The sequence below is a fragment of the Camelus dromedarius genome, chromosome 1, assembly GCF_036321535.1.
Source record: "Camelus dromedarius isolate mCamDro1 chromosome 1, mCamDro1.pat, whole genome shotgun sequence".
Classification (NCBI taxonomy): domain Eukaryota; kingdom Metazoa; phylum Chordata; class Mammalia; order Artiodactyla; family Camelidae; genus Camelus; species Camelus dromedarius.
The window spans coordinates 94,620,535-94,634,292 of record NC_087436.1 but is presented as its reverse complement, the minus strand read 5'-3'; the positions used below and the strand labels follow the sequence as shown (position 1 = coordinate 94,634,292).

Below are 13,758 nucleotides of genomic sequence, written 5' to 3'. Positions count from 1 at the left end.
GTAGTTTGGTGCAGCCATTATGGGAAACAGTATGGAGATTTCTCAAAAAACTAAAAATAGACTTACCATATGATCCAGCAATCCCACTTCAGGTATATATCCAGAGGGAACCCTAAGTTGAAAAGATACATGCACCCCAATGTTCATAGCAGCACTATATATAATAGCCAAGACATGGAAGCAAACTAAATGTCCATCAACAAATGACTGGATAAAGAAGTTGTGGTATATTTATATGGTGGAATATTACTCTGCCATAAAAAAGAATAAAATAATGCCATTTGCAGCAACATGGATGCTCCTGGAGAAAGTCATTCTGAGTGAAGTAAGTCAGAAAGAGAAAGAAAAATACCATATGCTATCACTCATATGTGGTATCTAAAAAAAAGGGGGGGGGATACTATGAACTCATCTATAAAACAGAAACAGACTCACAGACTTAGTAAACAATCTTATGGTTACCAGGAAAAGGGGGTGGGAGGGGATAAATTTTGGAGATTGAGATTTACAAATGTTAGCCACTATATATAAAAATGATTTTTAAAAAGTTTCTTTTGTATAGCACAGGGAACTATGTTCAATATCTTGTAATAACCTTTAATGGAAAAAATATGAAAATGAATATATGTGTGTACACGCATGACTGGGACATTGTGCTGTACACCAGAGATAGACACATTGTAATAGACTGTACTTTAATTTAAAAAAAGTGAGGAAAAAAAAAAGAAAAAGAAAAAAAAAAAAACTACCTGGATGGAATCAACATCTGATGGAAAACCAGAATTTTCTTTAAAAGTAATCTAAAGGCAATTGTAATAGTCATTAACAGACTCATTAGATTTTTGTGTGTAAGCCTAAATTTTGTTCCAATCAATAGACTTTGGAAAAGCTCTAGGAATTGCTTGATGAAGTTGCCTAGCTTGCCAGAGTCTGATCATATAATAAGTTAGCAGATTGGTCTCCGGTTATAATTATAGAGACCTTTCAGGATTTTCCCAATTAGCAGTTTTCATCTAATGCTAGGCCTGGCCTTCACCAACAATCATATGAATTAGCTGCTATAAGTCAGAGAAACCAGGTTGATAAGTTTAAATGAATATATTTAATTCCTCAGCAAATTATGAGGATCTTCAGTTACTTTGGGAAAATATTTGACTATGACTTGCAGTTCAGCCTAAGTACAGGGAATATAAGAAATTAAGGATTTACCGTTTGGATTCTCAGAAGGCTTAATCTTAAAAGGACAGGTTCTGACAAGTTCAGAGGAAAAGGGACTAGGGAGAGTTTCAGAGAAAAGGGGAAGTTTGGTGAGAGAATTTGTTTGGGAGACTTTCAGGGTATAGAGGAGACACAGATGGCATAGAAGGGAAGTGGGAAGATGGCACCAGGGGTGAAGTTAGCCACAAGGAATCTAGAGAGAGAGAGAAGATGGCACTGGAGGTGGAGCCAGAGACATAGAAGCCAAGGAAGAAGAGCCTTAAACTTTGGGAGCCATTGTACCCTTCTTTAATTGTCTGCCTCAGTTTATCTTAAAATTTTGTTTTACAGAGGCAATTCAGACTCCTGATAATGTTGAGAAGCCTCAAAATGCCAATGGAAATTAAGCATTCCACTCAGTTCTGGAAATGTCTGAGCTATTGTAATTTAATATGGCTTTAAGGAAATTAAATTCAAGAATTTCAAATGTTCCCCATAATGCCATTGATATTCTGATATTTGGTCAGGTCAGTCCATTTAGTTAGAAATGTGCATGAGCAAGGACCATGGTTTTTAAACATAAAATCAGCTGGTACCTTGTAAGATGGAGCACCCTCAATTTAGATAACTAGGATCTTGTTTCTCAGAGGTTTTTCTCTAGAGTGAAAGAATAACTTTCAAATAGCTTGCAAGCTAATCACAGGCAATTCTAAGGAAACAGCTTGGTCCTGGAGAAGCCAGGCCAAAGGGTTTTTCAGTCAGTTTCCAGAGAATAGCCTATTTTTTTGGAATAGACTAAAGGCTGAAAAACTTGGCAGTTTTTATGAACCAGCCCCTGTTTCCAAAGGATTGGGCTGAAGGCATTTTCAGCTAGCTTCAGTTCAAACAGTCTGATCTTAAAATCAGAATGAAGTCCCAAATAAGTACTTGAACAGAAACAAGCCTTAACCAGGAAGACAAAACCTTAAAATAGATCCTGAAGAAAGCCTGGAGAGGTTCAAAATGCAAAGAGGATGTGAGTTTGGATCCAGGAGAAATATGTACCTCCAAACTCCAGGGTCAGTGAGAAAAGCAGTCGGCACAATGGGCTCAATTTGTGGGCACTGCACCTGTTTCCTCACTGGCCCCAGATCCTTTGGGGGTCTTCTTTGGTCCCTGTATGGGTCACCAAAATGTTGACCTAGACTGCCAGATATTTCTCCAGCAAAGATGAGTTTATTTGTGATCAGTAAAGAAGTACAATTTGGGGTCTGCAACCACATGCAGTCCCCATTATGGCAAGAGAAAAACAGTTTTATAGAGGAGAAAAGGAAGTTGGGAGGGCTATAGTAAATAAAGAGTCTGTGGCTTTTCATTGGTGGAGTCCTTGCTAGGGAAGAAGAGGAATCTTTCTCCTTCCTATTGGGCTCTGCTGACAAGCAGAGCAAGAGAACTTCTCATTCTAATCTCCCAGTTCTATTTAATTGAGATTTATTTTAATTAATTTTTACATGTACTGCATTCAATATTTCTAAAATGTTTCAGTTGATATTTTTTCTTTCTTTTATAAGTAGTCATAGTATCTACAAATAATTATAATTTTGTCCCCTGTTTTCTGATTATTGTAATTGAGCATAGAATTTATGGGTGTAGGCTCTGGAATCAAAAGACCTGTGGGAATCTTGTCTTTTTCAGTTCCTAGTATTTAACTTACTATTGGGCAAGTTATTTAACTTGCCATGTTTGTTTCCTCATCTGCAAAATGAAGTTATTATGAGATTAAGAGTTAATTTACATTTTAATAACTTAGCCACATGTGTAAAGTACCTGACCCATATCTGGCATTAAGTAAGTGTTCAAAACGTCCCTTTTATTCCTTGGAATTTGGAACTGTCTAGAACTTCCAGAACACTTGTTAAATAGTACTCTCACTGTCATGAGATGGCTGTTGTGCTTCCAGCTCTGTGTTTCCCAAAGGCAGGGAAAAACAAATGACCCTGCTTTATGTCCTTTTAAGGAAGCCTCCTTCTCCCACCTAAGACTGCCCACAGATTTCCCCTCATTGCTTACTGGCCAGAATTACAGCACATACTCATATCTAACCTAAAGAAGACAACTGTGACTATTAGGCCAATCAAGAGTCACCTTTTGGGTCTTAGGAGGGGCCCAGACTCCCTTGGACACATGGCCACATGGAGGATGAACACTTGAACAAAAAGGGACTTGGCCAAGGAGAAGGGTGGTGCAGGTGAGGGAAATCAATTTGGGTAGGCAATTAACAGTGTCTGCTTCATAAATCAGCTCAGAATGTAAACATCTGAACTCATTGTCTTCTTCCTATACCTACACCTCTTCCTTTCCTCCCTATTTCTGTAAATGATACTAAAGGAAATCTGTAAATTTTCTTTGCTTCCTTCCTCTTGCCTTTATTTCCAAATAGTTGGCTGGAAATATATTACCTACACATCATAAGATTTTTTTCCATTCACATCATTACCACTTCTTTCAGGTACTCATTACCTTTCTCTTAGAGCAGTGATTCTCAAATATTTCCCTGCATCAGAGTCACCAGGAGGATTTATTAAAACATGGATTGCTGGACCACAAGCTAGAGTTTCTGATTCAGTAGCTCTGAGGTGGGAACCAAGAATTTGCATTTCTAACAAGTTTCCAGCTGATACTGATGCTGTTGGACAGCATTTGGGAACCACTGTTCTAGAATATTTTAACAGCTACCTAAGAAGGCTTCCTTCTTCCAGTCCTCCTCTGTTCGAATCCAGCCTACTGAGAGCTGCCAGTATTAATCTTCCTAATACACAATTTCAGTATATCATTGCCTTAATCAAAATCTTTCAATAATTGCCCATTGCCTCAGATACTAAAAATTCACACTCTTTTGCACTGTTTCAGATAGGATTCTATAAACCTAAGAGAAACGGGTCATCTGGCTCAGCCTATAGTTCTTTCTGGATTACAGACTGATATTTTTTCTTTCTTTTTTAATAACTTCTTTATTGAGATGTAATACACATAAGATAAAATTCACCTTTTTTCTAGAGTGATGGAGTTGATGAGGCTATTTTCATTTTTAAATAACACCTTAATTGGGATACAATTTACATATCATACAATTCACTCATTTAATGTACAAAACTCTATGGTTTTTAGTGCATTCACAGAGTTGTGCAATCACCATCATGATCAAACATTCTCATCACCCTGAAGAGAAATGCCATGACCATTAGCTATCACTTTCCATTCCTCCTTCTTCTCTTCCTTCCCTCCCCTCCAGACCTAGGCAACTAGTAATTTACTTTCTGTTTGTATGGATTTCCCTATTTTTGACATTTCATAAAAATGGAATAACACAATATGTGGTCCTTTGTGACTGGCTTTTTTCATTTGGCATAATGTTTTTAAGGCTCATTCAGTTATGGCACATGTCAGTACTTCATTTGTTTTATTTGCTGAATGACATTCCATTGTATAGAAATACCACATATTGTTTATACATTCATCAGCTGATGGACATTTGCACTGTTTCCATTTTTTTTGGCAATTATGAATAATGTTGCTATGAACATTTGTGTACATACTGATCGGTATCTTAGTATTTAAAATCCATTCCTAAAATGACAAACTCTGAACTCCCAGGGCATGTAATTCTGTGCCACTTATTTTAAAATTAGCATCTGCTAACCTGTATTTGTATTTATACTTGTCTTTTAATGAGATATTCTATTTCTCCCAATAAATTGGTAGTTTCATGACCAGAGTCCATATCTTATTCCTTTATCTATCCCTTGCATCTAACTTGATCTTTTACCTCATAGTTACCTGAACAGCTGTAAATGTTGATAATTATAGTGGCATTTCTTCAAATATAAAGCTTTGTCTGGAAAGAAAGATAAGAATAACCTTCTGTAGTTAAGAGCGTGAGATGATCCTTTACCTATGTTGTCAGATGATGTTTGACAAGGGTGCCAAGACCCTTCAATGGGGAAAGGACAATCTCTCCAACAAATGATGCTGGGAAAACTATATATCCACATGCAAAAGAATGTAATGGGACCCTTTTCTTACAGCATATGCAAAAAGTAATTCAAAATCGATCAAAGACCTAAACATAACAGCTAAGACAAAAAGTCTTGGAAGAAAACATAGGGGAAAATCTTATGACATTGGATATGGCAGTGATTATTTGGAAATGACACCAAAAGCACAGATAAAAAAAAAATTAATTGGACTTCATCAAAATTTAAAACTTTTTTCATCAAAGGACACCATAAAGCTAGTGAAAAGTTAACCCACAAAATAGGAGAAAATATTTGCAAATCATATATTTGAATAAGAGATTAATATCCAGAATACATATTTTTAAAGAAACCTCCCTCAACTCAACAAAAACAAAATGAACGACCTGATTCAAAAACAAGCAAAGGACATAAGTACTTCTTCAAAGAAGATATACAAATGACAATAAGCCCATGAAAAGATGCTTCACATCACTAATCATTAAGGAAATGCACATTGAAACCACAGTGAGATACCACCTCACACCCATTAGGATAGCTATTATCAAAAAACCAGAAAGTAGCAAGTGTTGACAAGGATGTAGAGAATGCATGCTTGTGCATGCTGGTGGGAATGTAAAATGGTGCAGCCACTGTAGATAACGGTGGTTCCTCAAGAAATTAAACAGAACAGAATTACTAAATGATCCAGCAATTTCACTTCTGAATATATATTCAAAAGAACTGAAGCAGGGTCTCAAAGACAGAATTTGCACACCTGTGTTCACAGCAGCATTATTCACAGTAGCTAAAAGATGGTGACAATCCAAGTGTCCTTCAATGGATGATGAATAAATGAGCAAAATGTGACATATACATACATTGGAATATTAGATTGTTTTAGTCTTTAAAACGAAGGTCTGCTACAACATGGATGAGCTTTGAAAACATTGTAAATGAAATAAGCCAAACACAAAAGGACAAATATTGTATGATTCTACTTACATAAGATACTTAGAATAGTCAAATTCATAGAAACAGAAATAGAATAATGGTCACCAGAAGCTGAAAGAAAGAGGAATGGGGAGTTATTGTTTAATGGATGTAGAGTTTCTATTTTTGGATGATGAAAAAGTTCCAGAAATGGATAGTGGTGTGATGTTTACACAACAGGTGAAAGTATTTAATGCCACTGAACAGTATACTTAAAAATGGGTAGTAGTAAATTCTATGTTTGTATATTTTACCACTATTTCAAAAAATAAAGGAGCCTAGGATGAGGTGTTGCAAGGAAGCCTAGTGAGAGCCTATACAGAAAGCCTTGGTACTTAGTTTTAAATGACAGAAATTTAAGAATCTAATCATCTAGTGGGAAGAATAAGGCTTCGTCGTTTTTAAAAAACAATTCTATTTAGCACTAAGTGTGTTTAGTCTGCATGCTGGTCTAGACATATTAATTGCGGTAGTATTTAAGTGCTTTCCTACACTTCTCATCTGGGAAGTATGAGAACGTATCTTCCTTAATCAAATGTATAAAACTGCAGAACATTAAGTTACCAGATGCTACTTTAAATTATTTTTTTCTTTAAAACTAACCTCCCTCCTAATGTTAACTTAATACAATTTTATGCTAATAGGTTAATAGGTTAGAGATGTGTAAGAATTCATACATCAAAACTATTTTTAAAAGGATAAAATGCAGTTGCATCAAATTCTGAGCACAGTACTTTTGTTGAGATGTTTATATGATAAATATGTCTCCTGATACTTTGAATTACAATTTTCATTATGCCCCTGTAGAGTCTCCTGAGAGTGTCAAAGTCATGGTGCTTGCTAACTTCAGAGGATACAGGGGGATTCTTTTGCATATGCTTTCCTAAGCCCCTGGGGAGGAGAGGGATAAAGCTGGATTGTTCACTCTGGAAAGGAGTCATTCCCTAGGAAGGTACAGTTGAATGTTCAGCTACAGAGAGATGAAAGTGCATATGAATCTCCAGGGAGTACCAAAAAAAGGGAAGGATGTTTATCTGTTATTCACAGGGCAGTATCAGTTGGCCCTTCAGAGTTTGGTCTTCACCTTAGTGGGGAAAGTTGTAATTTTGAGCTCCTCTGAGTAATCGAGGCTGTAGAGCAGTAGAGACCAATTGGGAATTTATCTCAATAATAGCAACATCCAGGAGAGTAAGAAATTATGGTTGTACCTTGGTGTATCAGACAGAGTCTTGGCAGGAAGCAGGGGGTTAACAAGTAGAGTTTGTTGAAGAGACTGTTTACCAAAGTTAAAGGATGCTGGCAAAGGCTAACAATAGCAGGTTGCTCTTGGCAGCTCCACGCTTGAAAGGACAGGGGGACATGATTACTGGAATCTTGAAAGAGCTACAGCAGGAGCAAAGCTGCAGCTGAAGGAGAGAGCTATTGGACAGGACTGTTCTGGTAGGAAAAGGTAGCACTGTTAACCGCACTGCCAGAGGCTCCCCTTGGCCACGTTCAACTGAAATCCAGAAGGTAAGAAAGCCCTGTAGATGTAGAGACCACATGGTAGCCCTTACTTTCAGCATCCAGGGGCACAGGGTAGAGAGTACTGGAGAGTGGATTTGGATGAGCAAACAAAGAATATCTGGTCAATTTAATGAGGCTTATATGATTGTTGAAACTCCGTATTCTAAATGAATAATAAATAACTGACATCATTGAGGAACTGAGTAGGTAGAAGCTAGTTGTGGATTTTAGTTAGCAGGGAGTCCCATGTTGACCAGTTCACGGCCTTTGAGACAACCAAAGGAAGAGGATTTTGAAGAGTGGTTTGGGGAGGATTGGGATCTTTGCACTGGGGCCCCAGTGATTCTAGGCTCCAAAAGAGAGGACTCTGGTTTAGAGGACAGAAAGGAATTCATGAACTCAGCAAAAACAACTGGATTGATCAGCAGAGGGCAGTCTACCGGAAAAGTGGCTGCTGTCTTGAAAGTGAAGTGTGAAGGCCCAATAGCCATGTCCCAGCCGTAGCTGCACTTGTGTACTCCTTGGACAGAGGCAGAGTTGTGAGGCTCTTTCCTAAAAAAAAAAAAAAAAAAACACCACCTAAAGAACATCTGTACCTGACAGGAACAATAAGTAATTTAAGGTGAGGAAGTATAGACTGTGCTATTGAAGCAAGCTTTCCACTCCATGCTGCAGATATTCAGAAAGCCACAACTGTGGGGGTTCTGATCTATTCTCTAAATTTGGAATAATACAGTGTGCATTACAATCAATACTGTGGTACCCACTGGCCTGGAGCTAAGTTTAGAAGTTTGACTGTGGATCTAAGCGCTGCTTTCTACTCTTGCTGCTAGAGCTCCTCACCCCAGCTGGGGTGGGTAGGGGAGAGGAGTTAACAAGATGGGAAGGGCAGAACTCAGTGAAAGAGAGGGGAAAAAAGCAAAATGACCTTAGCCTTATGACTGGGTGTTTTGAAAGGAGAGTTAAATGAGAAGCTTGGATAGAATAGGCAGTGGTGAGAGACAGAGGAAAAAAAAGTCTCAAAAAGTTGGCAAAACACAAGGTCAGGAAAGGGCTGTAGGAAAAAAAAATTGTGCTGCATTTAGAAGAACAGGAAATTTGAATCTGCAGAGCAGTAACAGTAACTAGCAGGAGCAACAAAAAGGAAGACTTGCACATTTCAAATGCTGGCGATTATTATCAGGGGTCAGCAAAGCACAATTATGCCTCGTCACGTTTCTTTTTACATGAATCAACACATCAAAACACATTGTTCTGTTAGGGACAACAGAAGAGTTACCAGATGAACTTTCCTCTGTCCATCTAAAACCAACTTTATAACCTTCACATAAATAATGTTTACTTAAATTACATATTCTGAAAGTGGGAAACTTTTTAGATCTAAACCTCATGCCTAAGTAGTACAATATACTCCAACGTATTCAGGACTCCTTTACACTCTTCAAAAATACTTAGGATTCCAAAAAACATTTGTTTATATGGGTTAAACAACACTGTATTAGAAATAAAACAGAAATTATTGAAACATTTATTAATAAATAACTATAACAAATCCATTACATGCTTACATAAGTAGTATAACTTTAGTGAAAAATAACTACATTTTCCAAAACAAAATCTCTTTAATGCCTGGCTTAATAGAACACAGCTGGATTTTCATATATGCCTTTGCATTCAATATGTTGCATATGTTGTTTTGGCTGAAGTACATGAAGAAAATCCAGACTCATCCAGATACATAGTTGGAAAGGCAAGGAATAGTTCAATAACTTTTTCAGATAACTGTGGGTATTCTTCTTTAATACTAGAGTAAATCTAGACAAATGGTAGTTTCTCAAAGGTTGGCTACAATATGGAATCTGAAATGTTATGAATGAACTTTTTGTACTTGGTGACATTGAAATCCACTGGTCTGTCTTGAACCTGGAATGGACGTTACACCCACGCATGATTCTGTAACATCATGCATTGGTCATTTGGAAACTATTGGCTCACTAATTTATGCAGATCTTCCAAACATTGACATGCTTCATTGTACAATTTCTCACAATCATAATAATACCACCATAATATCATCACCAATTTAATCAGAAAGGTCTTTAAGCATATTGAAAAGCCGTCAAGTCACAGTGAGAGATGTTTTCTGAAACTCTAATTCATTCAGTTGAAAGCTTGAATTTTATCATTTTCAACAAATTGTAACAGTTGTTTTCCTTGAAGTGATAGGCTTAACCTTGTTCATTTTTGATAAAATGTGTGCCAAATACTCAACTCTTAATAGTTTGTCTTAATCATTATTTCAAGTAAAAATGGTGTTCTATGGAAAAAGTGGCTAAGTTCAGTTTGTAACTCAACCATTTGCACAAGAGCTTTACCATGAACTTGGGATGCAGCAGAAGTGCTTAGCCTTTCCATGCATTATACAGAATATTAAGATATGTACTAGAAAGTTGAGGTTTAATAAAAGTAATCATTTCTACTGCTTCATCAAAATCATTCTAAAGTGAAACTGGCATTTTTAAACAGTGTGTGGCGTTAATAAACTTATTACCAGTGAAGTAAAATTTTTTGCCTGCTATTGCTTTTACGTCAACAGTGCATAAGTTAACAAAGTAAAAAGGCAAATAATGTCTTAGGTTTATTATGATAAGTTTGGGAATTGCAGACTGATCCCTGAAAAACATCTCAGGAACCCCCAGGTGTTTGTAGACTATACTTTGAGATGAGTATTCCTTATCCTTGCTGGAATATAAATCTGACAATTCCAGAGTTGGTTTTTTGGGGGGAAGGGTTCTCCTTCACTGATATGCCTCTAGGGCTTAGATCATGCCTAGCACATAGTAGGCACTCAATAAATATATGCTTAATTATTTAATGAAATAATCAGAACTAGATCGTAATAGTAAAGATCTTATAATCTGCATTACTGGAAACCCATTTTTAAAAATTTAGTTTTGAACAGGTAAAATATACAATAGGATACATGCTGAAAAGTCTCCCACTTTGCTTTCCCCAAGGCCCTTAAGTTGCTTTCTCAGAGGTAACTCTTCTGTCAGTTTCTTAGGTATTTTTCCAGTGATATTTTATGAATTCAGCATATATACCAGCATATTCCCTTCTTCCCTCACACATGGTGGTATACTATACGCTATGTGGACTGAACAGTGATTTTTTTAAAGTAAACTTTTTCTTTTGGAATAATTTTAGATTTACAGAAAAGTTTCAGAGATTCTTATATACTCGTTACTCATTTCTATTAATGTCAGCATCTTACATAACCATAGCACCATGTCAAAACTAAGAAATTAACCTTGCTACAATACCATTAACTGAATTACAGCATTTACTCCGATTTCACTAATTATGTCCTGTTGGTTCTAGGGTTCAATCCACTTTTAGCATAGTGCTCTTTTCCCCTTAAAATGTATTTTCAGGATTTTCTCCTATGAGTTATGAGTTAATATACAGTTGCCTCATTCTCTGGAAGGAATGTAAAAATGGACTGAAAGTGGAATTTCAAGGCTAATTATTATGCGCAGTTAAAAAACCAAACCTCTCTCCAACAAAGAAATCAGCATACCCTCCTAACTAGTTTCCCTCTGATTTGGGTGTTGTACATTTCTTTGAAATTCCAAGATTAATATTGGGGACTGAATGAAGGTGATAAATATAAAGTACTCAAAAAATTTTTCACACTTCAGAATAATTATTTTTAATTTATTGGCACCAAAACACATAGCATTGCATGGTTTATAAATTATATCAGTAATTCGTGGGCCATGACCCACATGTATAGTTGGTTCCTCTTAGGACCAGTAGGGGGCTCTGCTGGAAGTGTTTTATAGTTTGTTAGTCCATTTTGGGAAACGTTTCAAGATCATGGTTCAGAATTCTAAACTCTTAAATCTTGAAATAGATCATCTCATCTAGCTTTCTTATTTTGCAGAAGAGGAAACCAAGGTTGGCGAAGAGAGCTGGTATAGAGGAAAGCTGGAATTAAAATCCCCCTCTTGGTTCTGGGACATGAGTTCAATAAACTCTTTTTTGCCATGTACCTCCACTGAATGACTCACTCCCAGTATCTTATTTTCTTTTTTGCTACCACAATTTTAGTAGTTTTCACGAAGGTGATGTATTTATGATATTTTTCTGATAGGATACTCCACTAATTGGTTAAGTGAAAGAAGTGCATGAAATATAAACTTCTAAACAAACATTATTACCTATTATAAAATGTTTTCTATTCAAAGCACCTCTCAGCATCAAAACCATATTACTTACTGTACACCTAGCAGCCACTTTCAAATTGCCTTTCAAATTTACTTTCCACTTACAACATTTTACTCTTATCTTTACTCATTTATTCATTCAATATTTATTGAGTGCCTAGTGGAACCACTGTTGTAGGCCCTAAGCTTACAGAAGTAAAGCTGCCCTTCCTCCCCAAGACGCATTTATTTCTCCATTTTTCACTTTAATATATAAACTATTTCACATGCCTTAGTTCAGTGGTTCTCATAGAGTGGTCCCTGAACTAGTAGCAGGAGCAGCAGCATCTGGGAACTTGTTAAAATTGCAAATTATTAGGCCCACCAGACACTTTAGGGATGGTGTCAGAAATCTTTTTTTTTTTTTTAATAAGCTCTCCAGCAATTCTGATGTACCCTTAAGTTTAAAAACTGGCCTTATTTCCAGGACTTGGCATTATCTAAAAAGGTCAAAGATCAACATCTGGCTTCTACACCCATCTCAGGCACATCCATGGAGTACCTGATAAGATCCAACAATGACCATATTTAATTTAAGGATTTGTAGTACCTGGAATGATCCTGGAATGATCGTAGTAACAGTAGGACTATAATAGTTTCAGAACAAAAACGAACCACAGTGTATTTTCCGGCCTACACCAATAGAAAATGGGCCGGAATGAGTTCCGGGACAGTGTTTTCAGACACTAGACACAGCCGGGCACACTAAGCCGGTGGGTTCTGGGTCTCGCTGAGTCAGGGCGGCGCTCCAAGCCTAATAGAGCCGCGTGATCCCGGCAGGTTAGACTCGAACCTTCGGTTAGAGGCTAAGGTCTGAGAGCCTCGACCATAACACATGGGTTCGAAGACTGGCGGAGGCACCCAAGGGGACCCGGAGGGCCCTGCCAGCGCCGGCCAGCGGCAGCCAGCGCGGAAGCCGCACCCTCCTGGCCCCAGACGCCGGCAGGGCGGAGCCACGCGGCCGCAGCTCCGGCAGAGACGCGCGGCACGGGTTCGCGGCTGAGGCGTATGGGACTACAACGGGAGCGGCTGCGCCGCCCGGCCGGGTCAGCGTCGTGCGCATGCGCGGACCCGGCGCCATTTTGGTGGCCGGGCGCGGAGGTGATTCTACACTGAAGAGAGCGCAGCGGCCGGGCTGGCAGTGGCAGCGTTCGTGTGCTCGGGTGTGAATCGCCGAGGGAGGAGGTGGTGGAGGAAGAGGTGGCGGCGGCGGCGGTGGTCGTAGCGGTGGCGGAGGAGGCGGGTACGAATCAGCTGCGGGCGGAGACATGGCCAACATCGCGGTGCAGCGAATCAAGCGGGAGTTCAAGGAGGTGCTGAAGAGCGAGGAGGTCAGAAATGAACTCCCGGACGTCCCCCACCTCAGCCCATGGCGGGAGGGCCCTTCCAGTGGCGACCCCAAAATCCCTAGTAACCCCCAGGTGGCCCTCTTTGCGGCCGCCCTTCTGCCTGTGGGGAAGCAGCAGTCTCCCCCTCCTTCCGCCGCCTTCCCCTCCCCTCCCGGGGCCCTGGGATGGACGGTCTCGCGGGCGGGTGGTCTGGAGAGGAACACGGTTTGGGGGCAGATGGAGAAGGGGGCACTTACCGGCGGGGTGTGAGCTCTAGAGAGAGCCCCGAGGCAGTGGCAACAGCTGGAAGTGTAGCTGCAGGGTGGGGAGGGAGCAGGCCGAGCCTAAGAAAACCCGGGAAGTGGGTTGGGGGAAGGGGAAAGGTGGTAACTGGATCCGGAGAGCCGCGCTGCTGAAAGGCCCTCACTTTTAAGGGTATTCTGGGTTATTGCCTGTGTGGCCGCCACTGTCCTT

General features: G+C 39.1%; 1 protein-coding gene across 1 annotated transcript in view; it reads left to right on the top strand.

Moving 5' to 3' along the window:
- The first annotated feature begins 13,028 nt into the window (after positions 1 to 13,028).
- The window catches only part of UBE2K (ubiquitin conjugating enzyme E2 K), a 56,857-nt gene continuing 56,127 nt past the window's right edge, over positions 13,029 to 13,758 (top strand). The window contains exon 1 of the mRNA XM_010980378.3: positions 13,029 to 13,287. Coding sequence (XP_010978680.1) covers positions 13,225 to 13,287 — 63 coding nt within the window. The 5' untranslated portion in view covers positions 13,029 to 13,224. The remainder of the gene's footprint in view (positions 13,288 to 13,758) is intronic.